A 16,865-nucleotide genomic window follows, 5' to 3' on the forward strand; every position below is an offset into this window, starting at 1 on the left:
GTCACTCAGATATCCGCGAACTCGTGGGAAGAAGCCTGGGGGGCCCAAGATACCACTAATTTCCTGCACCTGCAGGCTGCGGGGGCCCGGGGAGGAGCGAACACGGACTACGCCCCTGGGCGGGGCGTGGGTGGGGCCTGGACGCTGCCGTAGCGGAGCAGAGCTGTAGCTACAGCCTCAGCCCTAAGTAGCTGCGGTGGGCGCCAGACCCGCCCCGCACCTCTCCGCGTCGCACCGCACCGCACCGCACCTCCCTGCTCTGGGAACCCGGCTGCACATTCCGCCGCGTACAGCTAGATCTCCAGTCCCATTGCACTGCCAGGAGCGAGCCGCTCGTCCCACACCCGAAGTCCCAGGTAAGGGGCGCGGCCCGGGCGCCCCGCCCGGGGAGGATGTGGGACCGACCCGGGCTAGGGGCGCTGGCGACACCGGGCGGGCGCTAACGAGTGCAGGGCAGCAGAGGGGACACCGAGGAGAAGGGGCTGGGGGAGGCCGCTGAGGAGGGGGCGCCACGGCCGGGAGGGAGGCGCGTAGCTTCGGGAGCCGCGCTGAGGGTGGGGGGGAGTCTACCAGACCGTGAGGGCGGGGAGGGGAGCTCCGAGGGCAGGGGGCGGCAGGAGGTGGGAAAGGACAAGCGGCCACTGGAGCGCAGTAGGGGCTCTCTGGGGGGAAACGCGGAGCGTTGGGGGAGGGGAGATGTAAGGAGGCACTGAGGGGCAGTGCGAGAAGAGGGTGCCAGGCAGCCGAGGAGCATGAAGCGGGAGCTGAAGCGAGGGCATTGAGGACAGCTAGGGCAAGGGGGTGGCTGGAGGTGGAGAGCTAAGGGCAGGGGACGGGATCCGCAGGGGTCGCTGTGAGCTGGAGAGGAGTGAGGGGATGAAGGGAAGGGGCGCTGGGCAAAGGGGGGGTGCTGGTCGGGGAGAGGGGAAGAGCACGAGGGGATGTGAGTGGAGACCTGGGAGCGAAAAGGATGCGGAGCCAGAGGCCAGCCTTGTGCGGCCACGGGGCATAACCGTGAGTGGGGACTGGGGGGTGGGGCTCGGAGGCGGGAATCCTGGAAGAATGGGAAGGTGGGAGGCAAAGCTGGATCTACCCGGACTGCAGAAGAAGGGTGAGGGGAGCTGGTGGAGGGAGAGGGCAGTGGCCTTGGATATGGGCAGTGGGCGCCTGAGTTCTGGCTAGGGGTGGCGGGTGGAGAGGCACTGGAATAGAGCAGGGGTCTGGCGGCTGGGAGTGGAGGAACTGTTTGAGAGCCTTGGGAAGGTTAGGGCAGTGCTGGGTGTGCTGGGTCAGGCTGGAGAGGAAGCCAGGTGTGGGTTGTGGTGTGAGGGTGAAAGGATGATGTGGCCTGTAGTGGAGTCCACAGGCACCCAGGTGCTAGCTGTGTCTCAGCTACTCAAGAAGGCTGAGGAGGGGGCGCAGTCACTGAACTTTGTTACACCGACATCTGGGATCACAGACAAGAAGATAATTTTGGAAAGAAAAATTCATCCACTGGCTCCCTCTGTTCCAGAGTCCAAATGTGGGAGGGGACTTCAGGGATGGCAGGATGGCAGCCTCTGGAAGCTAACGCAAGTGTGGAGGGGGGTGGGAGAAAGACAGGGCCTCCATCCCAACTTTCTGGAATCCAGATAGAAAGGGGTGGGGGAGGGTAAAAGGAGTGTGTGTGTACAGGTGGATGACCACGTGTTCTGTGCCTATAAAGAGAGAAAAGTCATGAAAAGCCCTGGCTATGGTAGTGGGGAAGTCCTGGCCCTGTGTTTGCCAGAGGAGACATTTTGCTAGAAGACAATGGGTAAGGGAAGCCTTTCTGGTAATGAAGAATTTAGCTAGCAGTGGAGAACAATGTGTTTCTGTCAGAGGAAACACTGTGGGAAAAGCCCAAACTCTAACATGATCTCCAGTCCACTAAATGAATCTCCAGTTTCTTAAGGAATATGTTGTGAAGAGAGATACCAGTAACCTATAGAGGATGTTTTGAAGGATTTCCCTCCCTAAACTCAGAACTCCTTATGGTTCCTCTCCCTCCCTCTAGAGTACAGTACAGGTGTGGTACACAGTAGGTGTTCAGTGAATATTGATTCAGTGAACAATTGACCTGTGCTGATGCTCGTGCCTCAATTCACTTACCACTACCACCCCCCACCCCAGGCAAGAATTGTGAGAAGCGAGTATAACATGGGTGAAAAGAGCTTCATAAGCTATAAAGCACTGTACAAAAGAGAGAGGCCACTAATATTATGCAGGTGTGCCTATATTCTGTGCAAGATAGATTGCATTGAAAGCACTTAATAGAGTGCCTGGCATTTAGTAGGTGCTCAGTACATGGTAGCTATTATGATACTGTTTTTGTGGCTCTGAGAGACCCGGAGAAACAGTGAATAGGTGGCCTAGGCTGGGCTGGTGGTGCTGCATTGGGGAATGGTCTAAAGAAAGGTGGAATTAGAAAAGTTAGTAGAGTTTGGCTTTAGGGAGGAGGCTGGATATAATAGGATGAAGTCCACATTTGCCCAACTCCCTTTCTATTCTCACTAAATGTTCCCAATGAGAAGATGGAGTCACATTTATTGAGCACCAGCTGTGTGTCACATATTACCTAGATGCTTTACCAACATTGACTATAATTTTCCCAATGATGCTTGTTTTACAAATGAGGAAACTGTGTCCTAGTTACATAAAATTTCTTGCCAGGGTCTCAGAGCTAACAAATGACAGACCTGGAAACAGAATCTAGTTTGTTTGGTTTGGAACCCCAAGCTATTTCCACTACCTAAGATGACTTGGTAGAAGAAAATATGAAGCAGACAAAAAAAATTTTTTTAAGGGGTTTATAAAGCACTCTCCCATATAGTAGTTTTAATTCTTATAACAATTTGCCAGGAAGTCTTTTATTAACTCATTTTATAGGTGAGAAAATTGATCTGCCTAAGGTTTTACAAGTGCTGAGAGAGCCAGAGCTCAACTCAGGTGTCTCGGACACAATCTTGTTCTCTTTCCACCAAAAGAGAAGTTCATATGATCACTTGTTCATTACGTGTAATGAATTGATCTCTTGCTGGATTTTAGGGCTTTCTTCTCCTCTCTCCCCTCTTTCCTAGCTGAAGTTGGCTTCTTCCGTGGGTGCTTATTTTTGCTGCCTATCAGACTGAAAGCCTTGTTTTTCATACCAATCCTTGCAGGGGCCATTTCCTTCTTTCCCCCAGCTTGGGACTAGAGATGCCTTCCCAGATGGTCCCTGGACCTTCATCTTTATTGCTTGTCATGGAGACAGTGAGCTACCCAACGCTATCATTTATGTGACTGTCACAAAAGACAGGAAGATCTGATTGATGCTTATCTCACAAATGCGTTCTGCACTCGCTGCTGTGCAGTGAGTGACCTGTCTGCTCATATCTGCCTCAGGCGGTTGCCTGCTGGGATGCTTTTTGCCTCCCTTCCAACTGTCTAAGTAGCCCCTGCCACCTTCCTGAAAACATCTCCTTGGGGGCTTCCATCTGAATGTGCCTTGCAACTGAACCTCTCTGCCCTCTGCCTCTCCCTGTTCTCACACCACCTACTGGGAATGCTGTGCTGTGTGCACATAAACAGATGTTGATAGTACAGTATGGCAAGCGCCAGGAAAGAGCTGCAGGGTGCTGGAGATGCTTCTTTACTCACGCTAAAGTTACTGAAGTTTTTAATTTCCCTAAGCCTCATCTAAACTGGGAGTCATTAAATAACAGAAGGTTTAGTCATGATACTCCAACTGACTTGCTGTGTGACCTTGGACAAATCACTTCTCTTTATAGAGCCTCATTTTATTTTTATTATTTTTATTTTTTATTCTTTTTACCTGTGCAATGAAGGGAAGTGGATCATATCAGGAATTGAAACTAGTTTTTAGTCTTGTCTCACTCCTTGTGGCAGGCATAGCTCGTAAAGGCAGGCACTTTTCCCGCTGATTCTCCAGGAGGCCCCATGTGTTTTTCTCAACACAGTGTATGATGCACATTTATATGCATTCTCTTATTTAAAATTCACAGCAGCTTTCTGAGGTAGGTAATATTTTCATATCATAGATGAGGATAATGAGGCTCAGAGTTTAAGTGACTTGCCCAAGTTCATACATTGAGTTATGGGAAAGTTGGGACCAGGAGTCAGGGTTTTTGTTATGGTAAAGCTGCCACACCCAAATCTCTTCTTATTCCAAAAATCTAAGTGTGTAAACAGCTGCCTCAGAAAAAACGAAGACCAATAATATGACTTTTACATTAATAGTCTGGCACATGGCAAATGCTCAGTAAATGTTTATCGAAAGGAGTAACATAGGGTGCCTGGGTGGCTCAGTCAGTTAAGCATTTGACTTTGGCTCAGGTTCTGATCTCATGGTTGGTGAGTTCAAGCCCCATATTGGGCTCTATGCTGACGGCTCAGAGCTTGGAGCCTGCTTCAGAATCTGTGTCTTCCTCTCTCTCTGCCCCTCCCCCTTTTGTGCTCCGTCTCTCTCTCTCTCAAAAATAAACATTAAATAATAATAATAATAATAGGGGCGCCTGGGTGGTTCGGTTGGTTAAGCATCCGACTTCGGCTCAGGTCATGATCTCACGGTCGGCTCAGGTCATGATCTCACGGTCCCGGTCTGTGAGTTCGAGCCCCGTGTCGGGCTCTGTGCATACGGCTCAGAGCCTGGAGCCTGTTTCAGATTCTGTGTCTCCCTCTCTCTCTGCCCCTCCCCTGTTCATGCTCTGTCTCTCTCTGTCTCAAAAATAAATAAACGTTAAAAAAAAAAGAAAAACAATGTATATTTAAAATAATAATAATAATAATTAAGGGGTAGCATACCCTAAAGATTTGCTTTAGGTCCAGTGTTGCCAGGCTGGATAGATAAAACTCAGATGAATCCAGAAGAAGAAGCAGACAGCTAATTGTAAAACAAACTCCAATAATGTAGCCCAGATTAGGGAGAGGGCAGTTGAACAAGATCTGACTATGGAAGTGAATTAAAGGGGCCAGTGAAATAATGTTTATTGAGTACCTCTCATAGGCCAAGAAACTATGCTAGATTAATTACATATGGCAACTGCTCATTCTATATGTACCACAACTCTGTGAAGAGAGAGTATTTTCTCTATTGTAAAGTAAAAATGTTGTGGCTTAGAGAGGCAGTACGACTCACCCAAAAATTCAGCTGAACAATAAATAGAGCAGGGATTTTGAACTCCCTATAATAATGCACAGTACTAGGTCTAGTCTCAACTGTTAATTGTAACGCCTGGGCAAATCCTCAATTTCTGGTTCTCAGTTTCTTTCTTGATTAAATAGGAATTATAATCTCTCTTCTTCCAATTTTATCTCCCAGGTTTAGAGAATAAAATAAGGTAGAGGACTTGCAGTTGAGGTAAGGATCAAATCTGTGTTTCAGTAAAGTTACTCTTTGACCAGCAGTCCCATTTTTAGGGATCTTTCTTAAGGAAGTAATAGAAAACTGAACACATATTTATGTAAATACATGACCACTTTGATTTAATTTATAATAATTAAGAATAGAAAAGTAAAGGTACAATATTAAAGAATTGGTCATATGACACATCCATAAGATGGAATACAATGTAGTCAATTGAAATGATACTTCTGAAAAGTTTTAAAGGTCTCAATTGTAAATAAACTATTGTGGCTGTTAGTTTTTGAACAAAAATGAAAAAATAGAAGTCTCAGAAAAAATATTTATGATATAATGTTAAGTGAAATATACATAGAAGTTACAAACAAGGATATATGGTATGCTGTCATTTATATATAGATAAAAAGTATAAATAGATTTCTATGTTTATATATACAAAAACTATCTCTGAAGGGTGCATAAATTGGTAACATGTTTGCCTTTGAGGAGAGGACCAGAGACTGGAAGTCAGAGTGGAACGCACTATAAACCTTTACATATTATTTATTTTTTAAGTAAAAATTAAAATAATGCCAACTACAGATGGTGATAAGATAATGCTTGCAAATAGTAAAAGTTTGAATTATTTTCAACATATGTATTACCATTTATTTATTTGTTTGTTTATTAAAGGAGATAGAAGTTTATTGAATACACTGCAAGGGAGAGGTAGGCAGGACAGCAAAGGAGAGGCTGTCTGCCCGTATTACCCTTAAAATCAACAAATAATGAGATATAATTTAAAAACAGATGGTACTTTGTTGCATAAGAAAGTAACAGAGGAAAAAAAGGCAAGGGCACCTGGGTGGCTTAGTCAGTTGAGTGTCTGACTTTTAATTTTGGCTCAGATAATGATCCCTGGGTCGTGGGATCTAGTCCACAGAGGATCTAGGCCTTTGTGCTGAACGTGGAGCCTGCTTAAGATTCCCTCTCTTTCTCTCTCTCTCTCCCTCCCTCTCTCCCTCCCTCTTCCCCTCTGCCCCACTCATGTGCACTCTCTCTCTCTCTCTAATAAGAAAGAAAGAAAAGAATAAAGAAAATAAGGGAGAGAATACACTTAACTGTTAATGATGGCTGTTTCTGAGTAGATGGGGTATCTTACAATGTAAAACTTTCTGTTTTACACTCTTGTGTTCTTTTCTTTTTTCTTTTTATTTATATATTTATTTATTTTGAGAGAGTGCAAGCATGAGCTGGGAAGGAGCAGAGAGAGAGGAAGAGAGAGAGAATCCCAAGCAGGCTCTGTGCTGCAAGTACAGAGCCTGACTTGGGGCTCGAACTTACAAATCATGAGATCATGACCTGAGCTGAATGAAATCAAGAGTCAGACGCTTAACTGAACCACTCAGGCACCCCTCTTGTGTTCTTTTCTAATTTTTTATAGTGAATTTATACTTTCAAAGCAAAAATTCTGTCTTGTAAACAAACAATAATGACTGGCAGCAGAGTGGAGGATGGTGTGAGGTTGTTGTGGTTGCTTCCCTTGTTTTAGGTAGGAAAAAAAGCATAATTCCTTTGAATTGCCAATTCTGGAAACAGGCTCTCCATCTGGTACCATGAAAAGCTGAATAGGGCTATGAGACAGTTTAAGCAAGCAATGGCATCCTCCCCTCTAATCTCACTTTCTTCTTCCGTGTAAATGCTCCAGGTGTCCTGGGCATGTTCCACACCCACTAGTGAGTGTTGATCTGGGGCAGATTGATTATGGGAGTGGGGCCAAGGGTCTCAGATAAGGGCTTGAGAGCTGGGAGAAAAGAGAAAGGAAGAACAGAGGCCACCAGAGGCTAGTGGTGGCATATTTAAGAAAGTATTATTGGGGCGCCTGGGTGGCGCAGTCGGTTAAGCGTCCGACTTCAGCCAGGTCACGATCTCGCGGTTCGTGAGTTCGAGCCCCGCATCGGGCTCTGGGCTGATGGCTCAGAGCCTGGAGCCTGTTTCTGATTCTGTGTCTCCCTCTCTCTCTGCCCCTCCCCCGTTCATGCTCTGTCTCTCTCTGTCCCAAAAATAAATAAACGTTGAAAAAAAAAAAATTTTAAAAAAAAAAGAAAGTATTATTAAAGGGCTGCTATTAGGGGCACCTGGGTGGCTCAATCGGTTAGGCATCCAATTTCGGCTCAGGTCATGAATTCGTGAATTCGAGCCCCACACCTGGCTCTGTGCTGACAGCTTGGAGCCTGGAGCCTGCCTCGGATTCTGTCTGTCTGTCTGTCTCTCTGTCTCTCTCTCTCTGCCTCTACCCTGCTTGCATTCTGTCTCTGTCTGGCAAAAATAAATAAACATTAAAAAAAGTTTCAAAGGACTGCTAATAATCCCATATATTTCTTTGACCTTTCTTCAAGAGAGCTTTAAACCTTCTACGTTTGTCAGTTCCTTGTCCTTACAGCTCACCTGAGAGGCCCATAGACTTAAACCCACCAGCCAAACTCTCTTTCTTTTCCTTTGAAGAACAAAACCAGGAATTCCCAAAGAGAGTGACACCCTGGACATTATCTCATGTTAGGGCTGTGTTCCCACCCTCCTTTGACCACTTATACAGCCTGCCCAAGAACCCAGTGCTGAGCATAAGGGGTGACTGCAGGTAGAGAAGTAGGGTACTTACTTATTCCAATAGGACTATGGGACCAAGTGCTGGATTATGGGGTTCAGATCCAAAGTGTTCTAGGAAAAGAGAGGATGGTGGCAGGTGTGAGGGAGCTGGGGTCTCAGGGAAGGCCTGGCACCTAAATAAATACTTGCTGATGAGTATATGGATGAGTGAGCAAATGAACAAATAAATAAACAAAGGATCTGGGCTTTAAAGGATTTGGAATAATAATAACTCATGTTCACAGCTGTGAGAGCTTTATCAGTTTATTAAGGTCTTCCTCAGTGTTATCTCATTTGTGTCCTATAACAGCCCTGTAGGAAAAGCAGGGCAGAAATTGTCCTCTCCATTTTCCAGATGATGAGATTGAGTCCCAGAGTGATGAGTGACTTTTATTAATCCAGCACACATTTACTGAGTGCTGATTATGTACGAGTACTTATGCTAGAAGCTAGAGATGCAGAAATGAAGTACATTAAGTCCAAGATGCTTGGTCTAAAGGAGGAGCTGGAATAGTAAACAGTTTCTAAATGACACCAGTGCTGTTAGTGTGGTCTGGGGGCATAGAAGCAGGAGTGCGTGCCTTTATCATGCACAACGGAAGGTGAGATTTCATTTGGATCTATAAGGATGAATAGGAGTTTATTAAGAGTCTTGTAAACAGAAAGAATACATGTCTAAAGGGATAAAGCAAGAAATAACATGGCTTAAGGTGTATAATTTGGTATAAAAGTGGCACTGGTTGGTAGAGAGAAAGCCTAGAAGAAGATCAAGTTTATTTTTTGGTAAGTTGGTTCTTTGGGCTTGATTTTTAGAGTTGTGGGGAGCCATGAAAGTTTTAAAAAAATTTTTTTAATGTTTATTTATTTTTGAGAGAGAGGGAGAGACAGAGCGTGAGCAGGGGAGGGGCAGAGAGAGAGGGAGACACAGAATCCGAAGCAGGCTCCAGGCTCTGAGCTGTCAGCACAGAGCCTGACACGGGACTCCAACTCACGAACTGTGAGATTATGACCTGAGCCGAAGTCGGACGCTCAGCTGACTGAGCCACCCAGGCGCCCCTTTGAAAGTTTTTGAAACAAGGGAATGATAGCTCCATGCTGGGCCTTTCCTGGAATATTCATATGTTTACTGTTTTGACTTTTTCTTTTCAAAACTCAGCTCAGGAGCTGCCTCCTACAAGAGACTCTTCCTGACCACCATGCCTCTAGGTTGGGTTAGATGTTAGATGTTTCTTGTGGGCTTCCTGGGCCAATCCTTCCCTCTGTCCTATCACTTATCTACTGCCTTGTTACCCTGTGTTTACATGCTTTTCTACTCTAATCTGTGGCCACTCAGAGGTTATAGCACCATGTCTGATTCATATTTGTATTCCCCATACTCAGCACAAGGCTTGACCCAGAGCAACGTGCTCAGTAAATATTTGCTGAAAGAATGAATGGGAGGAACCGGGTTCCACCCCAGTCCTGAGACAACATTTGGAGCAGGTGTAGTACTGGGGTGATTCTATGGTGTGTGTGTTTCTTCAGTGATGCTTGGGTGGAGAGAGTGTATGTGAATGGTGGAGTAACCATTAAAGATTGGTGACACTGGAGGTGTGTTCCTCCTGAGTGACCACAGGTCTTTCCTATAGATGGCTTCTGTGACTGATGGTAAAGCCGGAGTCAAAGATGCTTCTGACCAGAATTTTGACTACATGTTCAAACTGCTCATCATTGGCAACAGCAGTGTTGGCAAAACCTCCTTCCTCTTCCGCTATGCCGATGACACCTTTACCCCAGCCTTTGTCAGCACTGTGGGCATCGACTTCAAGGTGAAGACAGTCTACCGCCATGAGAAGCGAGTGAAGCTGCAGATCTGGGTGAGTCCTGAGCATCTTGCGCAGGATTGTCTTGGGGGGTGATTGGTCTGCTAGTACAAGAGCTGGGAGGCAGGCCAGTCTGGAACTTCTGGGTCTTATGGCATCAAGCACCAGTGCTGTTGAAGGCCTGGCCCCTGGACTGCCCCTTGCTGCTTTGATAGAAGTTTGCTCGCTTCTGGGGCCTCAGTTGTTTCTGCTGCTTAACTTTCTAAGAGGCTTTATCCTGCCTATACAAATGAATGACCAAGAATTTGGGCTTTGGGGTTAGAAATTTGGATTCAACTTCCAGTTCTGCCACTTATTAGTTATGGAATCTTAACTAAATATTTATCTTCTCTAGGCCACCCTTTCCTCTTTGGGGGTGTAGCATCGACATCATAGGGCTGTTGGTGCTTAGCATACTTCGTGGAATGCAGTAAATGCACTGTAAATGTTAGCTCCTGTGTCCATAATCTATTACTGTGTAATAAATCACTTCAAAACTTGATGGCTTAAAATAACAGTAATTAATTATTACACAGTTTCTGTGGATGAAACATTTGGGGGTGGCTTGGTTTCTGTCTTGTTGCGTCTTATGAGGTTGCAGTCAGATATTGGCTTGGGTTGTCATCTGAAGGCTTGAATGGGGCTAGAGGATCCCATTCCAAAGTGGCTTACTCATGTATCAGGTATTGGCTATTAGCAGGAGGCCTTAGTTCTTTCCCATGTGGTTCTCTCCATGGAGTTGTGTAAGTGCCTTCATGGCATGGCATCTGGCTTCCCCCAGGAGGAAAGATCCAAGAAAGCAGAGAGGAAGTGACAATGTCTTTTATTACTTAGCCTTAGAGTATCTTTTGGTCACTGATTCAGTGTAGGAGGAAATTACATAAGGGTATGAATCCTGGGAGGTGAGGATCATTGGGGACCACCACAGCTACTATTATTGGTATTTACCAGTGGTACTAATAAAATATATACATCTTTGAGATGATATAGCAAAATGTAGATCATATGCTTTTCAATAATGAATTATTGCCAGGATTAGATGTTTTGAAAATTAGTGATTTTTAGTATTCAAAGCATGTGTTGTTTATGATCTCTCCATTCAACCTGATACATTGTGCACATATCTTATTGGCTATATACAGTACTTTTCTTTTTATAAATTATCTCCATATGTTATTATCTTCTGATTAACCCCAAGGGACAGATATTATTTTAATTCACTCCTATTTTACAGAAGAAAAAAAGTCAGACTCAGTAATTAACTTGCCTTAAGTCAACCACACAATTGCAAAGTGGGATTCCAATTGAGGCCTTCTGATTCCAAGTTTTGTGCTCTTTTCTCTACACTGTGCATGTTACGTCTTATAGAGCCCTTATTTCCATTTATGATAATGTTAAGTATTAATTTATATAGAGATAAAAGTTTATTTTGTTCATTTAGTCTTTATTAAAATCACTGAGGAATTGTGAGTTATATGAGAAGCTAAAAAGACCACTCAGTTCGTTGGTTCTAGAAGTGTGGTCTTCAGGTCATCAGCATCAGCATTACCTGGGAATTTATTAGAAATGCAAATTCTCAGGCCCCTCCTCAGACCTACTTAAATGAGACACTTTGAGCTATGGCCTAACAATGTGTATTAATTATAACAAGCCTTCCAGGTGGTTTTGAGGCAGGCTAAAATTGAAGAACCACTTTGGTTTAACTACCATTTGGTTTAACTGTCTTATGGTGAGAATCAATAAGCATTTATTAAGTACCTATTATGTGCCAACTGCTTCCACTTGTGTAATCTGACATCCTCTTGGCAGCCAATGCACAGAGAAGTGAAAGCACAGGATATTGGGGGGTGGTGAGCAATACAGGGGAACTGGAACAAGGCTGTGAAGAGCAGGGAGGGGTACTAAGAGGGAAATTTGCTGGAGAGGCTGTTAGGCAGTGGCTTGAGGGTAAGGGAGACCTTGCACAGCAAACAGAAGTTTCTTATCATGGGCCAGAGTTTACATACCTGACGATTCTTTAGAGACCTGAAGAAACTATTAGGAGTTGTTTTTTTTTGTTTTAAATCTATAAACATAAGATAAAGGTTTACTCATATTTCCTATATGGATTGACACAGATGTCTTCATTTGATCTCCACATCACGTGGTCACATATCCTACACTCAAAAAATCTTCAGGTAGGAGAAGACAGTCTGCCCTTCTAAGGGATTTGGCAGTGGTGGCTCCCTCAGTCCTTCATTTATGTTCAGTACATTGTGAACTTTTGCAGTTTCTCTGTCCCTGGTTAAGTGGATTTATTGATTATACTCCTAATTTTAACTAAATAAACCCTCACAATGGATATGTGGCTTTAAAAGAGTCCTGCGAAGAAACCTCTGCCTGAAGACTATACTAATTATAGTGAGCCCAAGTGACCATGGAAAATGGCTGAACTGATGTTTCTCAGACTCCCAGCATAAGTTCATTGTCAGCCATGTTTTGAGGTAAAATCAATGATGATCTAATTATATCTGACATAGTCAATCACATTGCTTTTGCTAAAAAAAAAAAAATTAGCAAAGAGATTTTGTGCGTCTGTGCATATGTGCCTTTCTATAGCAGAGAAAAAGTTTACTGTTCATAAATACATTAAAATGTAAAGATTTAAATATTTGTCATTTTTATGAGTTTTAACATCTTTTGTGTACAGATATAGATCTATATGTATGTGTAATCTAAATAAATATACAAATATTGTGGGTATGTGCTCACATTGTTCACATGGCCTTACTTAAAGGGTATAAATTTGGAGACCATTACCAGACCATGGGGAACCATAGAAGGGTTTTAATAAGGTCAGATTTGCATTCTAGAAAAATCCCTTCTTTCAGTTTGGAGAAAGGATGGAAATGAGGCAAAGAAACTAGTGGTTCAGGTAAGTTATAAGGGCCTGAATTAAGTGTATTAGTCTGCTTGGGCTACCGTAACAAAATACCACAGACTGGACGGCTTAAACAATAGAAATTTATTTTCTTCTAGTTCTAGAGGCTGGAAGTTCAAGATCAAGGTGCTAGCAAGGTTGATGTTTGACAAGAACTCTTCCCTTGTGTTTCAGATAGCTGCCTTCTAGCTACGTGCCCACATGGCCTTTCCTTGGTGCTTATATATGGAGAGTGAGGGAGCTCTCTGGTGTCTCTTCTTATAAGGACACTAATCCTATCAAATCAGCCACCCCACCCCCCGCTTATGGTCTCAATTAACCTTAATCACTAACTTAGAATCCTCATCTCCAAATATAGCCACACTGGGGGGTTAGGACTCCAACCTATGAATTTTAGGAGAATGCACACATTTGGAACATAATATCATGACAGCGACAAAGTGACCAAAGGGATGGAAATGAGGAGAGAGATTTAGGACTAGAATTTACAGAATTCGATGATCAATTAATTGTTTAGGAAGAAGGAGGAACACATATCTGCTTATATATATCTGCTTACATATATTTACTTCTGTAAACAAAAGTTCTGTGATTTTTTTTTTTAAATTATGTGAGCTTTGGTAAGTCACTCTATTTCTATGAATAGATAATATCCTCAACTGTAAAAGGCTCACAGGTTTGTTGACGGGGGGTGCTACATGCGATAACATAGTATTGTGCCTAGCACATATTAGGAACACAATAAATGTTAGGTTCCTTTTTCTCTCTGTTCCTGATCTAAATGCAAAGTGTGACTGGGTTCCTTGCCAGATTTTCCACCCATGGTTCCAGGAGTGCTGGAACATCACTAGCACTGTCTGAAATGTTCAGTTAAATTTCTCTGGTCAATTTGATCTCTCAGGGGATTTCAGAAAGCCATTGTCAGGGTGGAAGGTGGAGAGGGAGGAAGAGGAGGTTATGAGCATTGCTGAGCAGGACCATTCGCAAAAAGAGTTTCTATCATCTCTGGAGGATGTTGGATGATGAAGGTATTGGTAGTGCTTTGTTCCCTGGGGTCCCTGAATACATAGGTCCCTAAGAGACCCCTCTGTTTCATGAGAGGTTAATTATTGTGGATCAGAGATGAGAATCTTACTGGGGAGGTGGGGGTAGGGGAGAAGTCTCATTAATAGAGAGTGAGAGCATGCACAGGTGTGAAGGGAGAGAGATTAGGTAACTCCACAGCAACAGACCTGACTAGAGGCCATTTACTGCTTGGTGCTGGTTGCCAAGCAACCACTGGAGGCCTGTGGGAAGAGATGAGCAGGAGAGGGCCTTTCACTACTTCCATTTTGAGCCCATTGCAGGGACTGTTGGGTCTGGTGCTGGTCAAGGGAAGAATCTGGGTGTGTGTGGGAGGACTCAGCTGACCTAGGACTCTGGAGTCCTGGGTTCCAGTCCTGGCTCTGCCCTCCAGTCATGTGAGCTGGAGTGACCCTTCTCCTCCATGGGCCTTCCCTAACTATCAAACGGAGAAAATAATCCTTGTTCTTCATGCCTCATGAGTTGTTGTGAAGATCAAGTGAGGAAATGCAAAGGAGAGCCTAAAGAGAACTATGAAGCTTTGAGATCAGAGGATCATGGATATTGTCCACTATGTGAATTCTTCTTGTATATGCTTTCAATCATTCTTTGTATCTTTCCCACCTGCCCTCTGACCCAGGGAAGTATTGATCTCCTTAAAAGAATTGGTGTTTAAGTCAGAGATGTGAAGTTACTTGTGTAGAGCCAAACTGTAAACTTCATTCTTTAATTCATTCAGTAGATATTTACCTGGTGCTCACTCTATGCCAGGCATTATACTAGCTATGAGGAAACACCCTTCCTACTTACATGGAGTTTACCCTATAGGAGGGGAGATAAATACTAAGTACATGAATAAAAAATACATAATTTTATCTGTGGTAAGGACCCTGAAGGAAAAGAATAGACTTGTTTCAAACCCAGGCACTGGGAGTCCGAACTCTGGAATCACTGAACTGTGACTTTAATCTCATCCCTGGGCTTGCAGCTGGCCTTCAGGGTCAAATTCTATTCACAATTTAAATTTCTTTAATGTTTTATTTTTATTTTTGAGAGAGACAGACTGTGAATGGCATGGTGGGGGGTGGTGGGAGCAGAGAGAGAGGGAGACACAGAATCTGAAGCAGGCTCTGAGCTATGAGTACAGAGCCCAACATGGGGCCTGAACTCACGAACTGTGAGATCATGGGCCCGAGCCAAAGTTGGATGCCTAACTGACTGAGCCACCCAGGCGCCCCTCTATTCACAATTTAAAAGGCTAGCTTAGTTGATGACCTTCACCATACCAGTTCACTTCAGAACTGTCTCTGTTAGAGGACATGGTGGCAGGGGTCTCCATTGTGGAAAGATAGTATCTCCTGCTTACATCCACCAGTGAGGCTTTGGGTGACCTGAATGTCCAGAAAGGTTTAAAGATAGGAGTACCTCACGTGTTTGGGATTACTTGTATAAAGATTGGGGAATATACTGGCTGGCCTGTCCAACATTCTTCTGTTGGCTGTTTTAAGAACTCTGTCTTGTGAAGGATTTATAGGCCACTATCCTTACTCCTGGGCCTCTTGTGGTATCACTGTTTCATATCATCTTTCTTTCTCCGCAACTCATTCCTCTGGAACCCTCAGTTACTAAGGCCCTTGTGTGTACTTCCATTATTCTATTTCTTTGTTGTGGTAGTAGTGAAGTGTATAAAGCACCAACATATTGCCTGGCATGGGGGAAACACTCAACAAACAGTAGTATTTATTAAGGTTCCCGGGTGATCAAGAAATGATATTCATTTTCCTCCCCATTTAAGTTTGGAACCAAGTGAGAGATAGATGCAGGAGTCAGAGAGATGGGGAGTAATGTGACAGCCTTACTACTGATAAAAGCTAGGATGAAGCACATGGCCCAAGTCCTCAGGGAAGTGGAGCTTGCTAATACTTCACTCTGGAGTCGGATAGATGTAGAAACCCAATCACAGGCCAACATGGGGAGCTAGCTGCAATCTGCTCATGCAGTGTACACCCAAGGTCAAAGTCCATGTGGCCCAGACTTACTAATGCTTCAGACCTAAAGCATCCCACTCAGGACGATAGTAGATGCCTCTATGTCCATGTTCAGTCTTTCTCATGGAAGAAAGGAGGGTGCCTCCTCCAACAGCTCTTTTTGTATTAAAGAGATAGATGGAAGTAAGCATTCACTCCAAAAGGAGGTTGAGTACAATAATGAAAGCCAGGAAAAATAGGAGGAGTCTTAACAGATTTCCTGGGAATCCTGAATTTCACAGTTACACGATTCACTTCCTATGTAACCAGGAGCTGAAAAAGTAAGACTAGTTGAGACAGGGCTGTTGGGAGTCAGCTAGGTTTACTCACTAGCCAACTGCCTTATTCCCACACAGCCACCTCAATGAAATTTAGGTTACTACATGATTTTAGAGTCACTTGTCAATATTAAAAGTAGTGAATATTAAATCTGGGAATGCAAAAAACTTATATCTTGGAACCAGTAAGATAACAATAAATGGAATGGGGTTTAGGAATATGGGGAAATATAATTGTACCAGAAGCCTAGACTAAGAAGGATTGTGGATCTTAAGTAGTCTTTAAAAAAATTTTTTTTTCAATCTTTAGTTATTTTTGAGAGACAGAGAGACAGAGTGTGAGCAGGTAAGGAACAGAGAGAGAGAAGGAGACACAAAATCTGAAGCAGGCTCCAGGCTCTGAGCTGTCAGCACAGAGCCTGATGCGGGGCTCCAACTCATGAACCGTGAGATCATGACCTGATCTGAAGTCGGACACTTAACCGACTGAGCCACCCAGGTGCCCCTTAAGTAGTTTTTTTTTTTTATTAAAAAAAATTTTTTTTAACGTTTATTTATTTTTGAGACAGAGAGAGAGAGAGCATGAATGGGGGAGGGTCAGAGAGAGGGAGACACAGAATCTGAAACAGGCTCCAGGCTCTGAGCTGTCAGCACAGAGCCCGACGCGGGGCTCGAACTCACGGACCACGAGATCATGCCCTGAGCCGAAGTCGGACGCTTAACCGACTGAGT

The 16,865-nt window shown here is 44.0% G+C and overlaps 1 protein-coding gene across 1 annotated transcript in view; it reads left to right on the forward strand.

The window, feature by feature from the left end:
- Nucleotides 1-211: 211 nt before the first annotated feature.
- RAB3B (RAB3B, member RAS oncogene family) overlaps nucleotides 212-16,865 on the forward strand; it is a 64,331-nt gene continuing 47,677 nt past the window's right edge. Inside the window, exons 1-2 of the mRNA XM_047871431.1 lie at nucleotides 212-356; nucleotides 9,634-9,861. Coding sequence (XP_047727387.1) covers nucleotides 9,634-9,861 — 228 coding nt within the window. The 5' untranslated portion in view covers nucleotides 212-356. The remainder of the gene's footprint in view (nucleotides 357-9,633; nucleotides 9,862-16,865) is intronic.

The sequence above is a fragment of the Prionailurus viverrinus genome, chromosome C1 (genome assembly GCF_022837055.1).
Source record: "Prionailurus viverrinus isolate Anna chromosome C1, UM_Priviv_1.0, whole genome shotgun sequence".
Taxonomy (NCBI): Eukaryota; Metazoa; Chordata; class Mammalia; order Carnivora; family Felidae; genus Prionailurus; species Prionailurus viverrinus.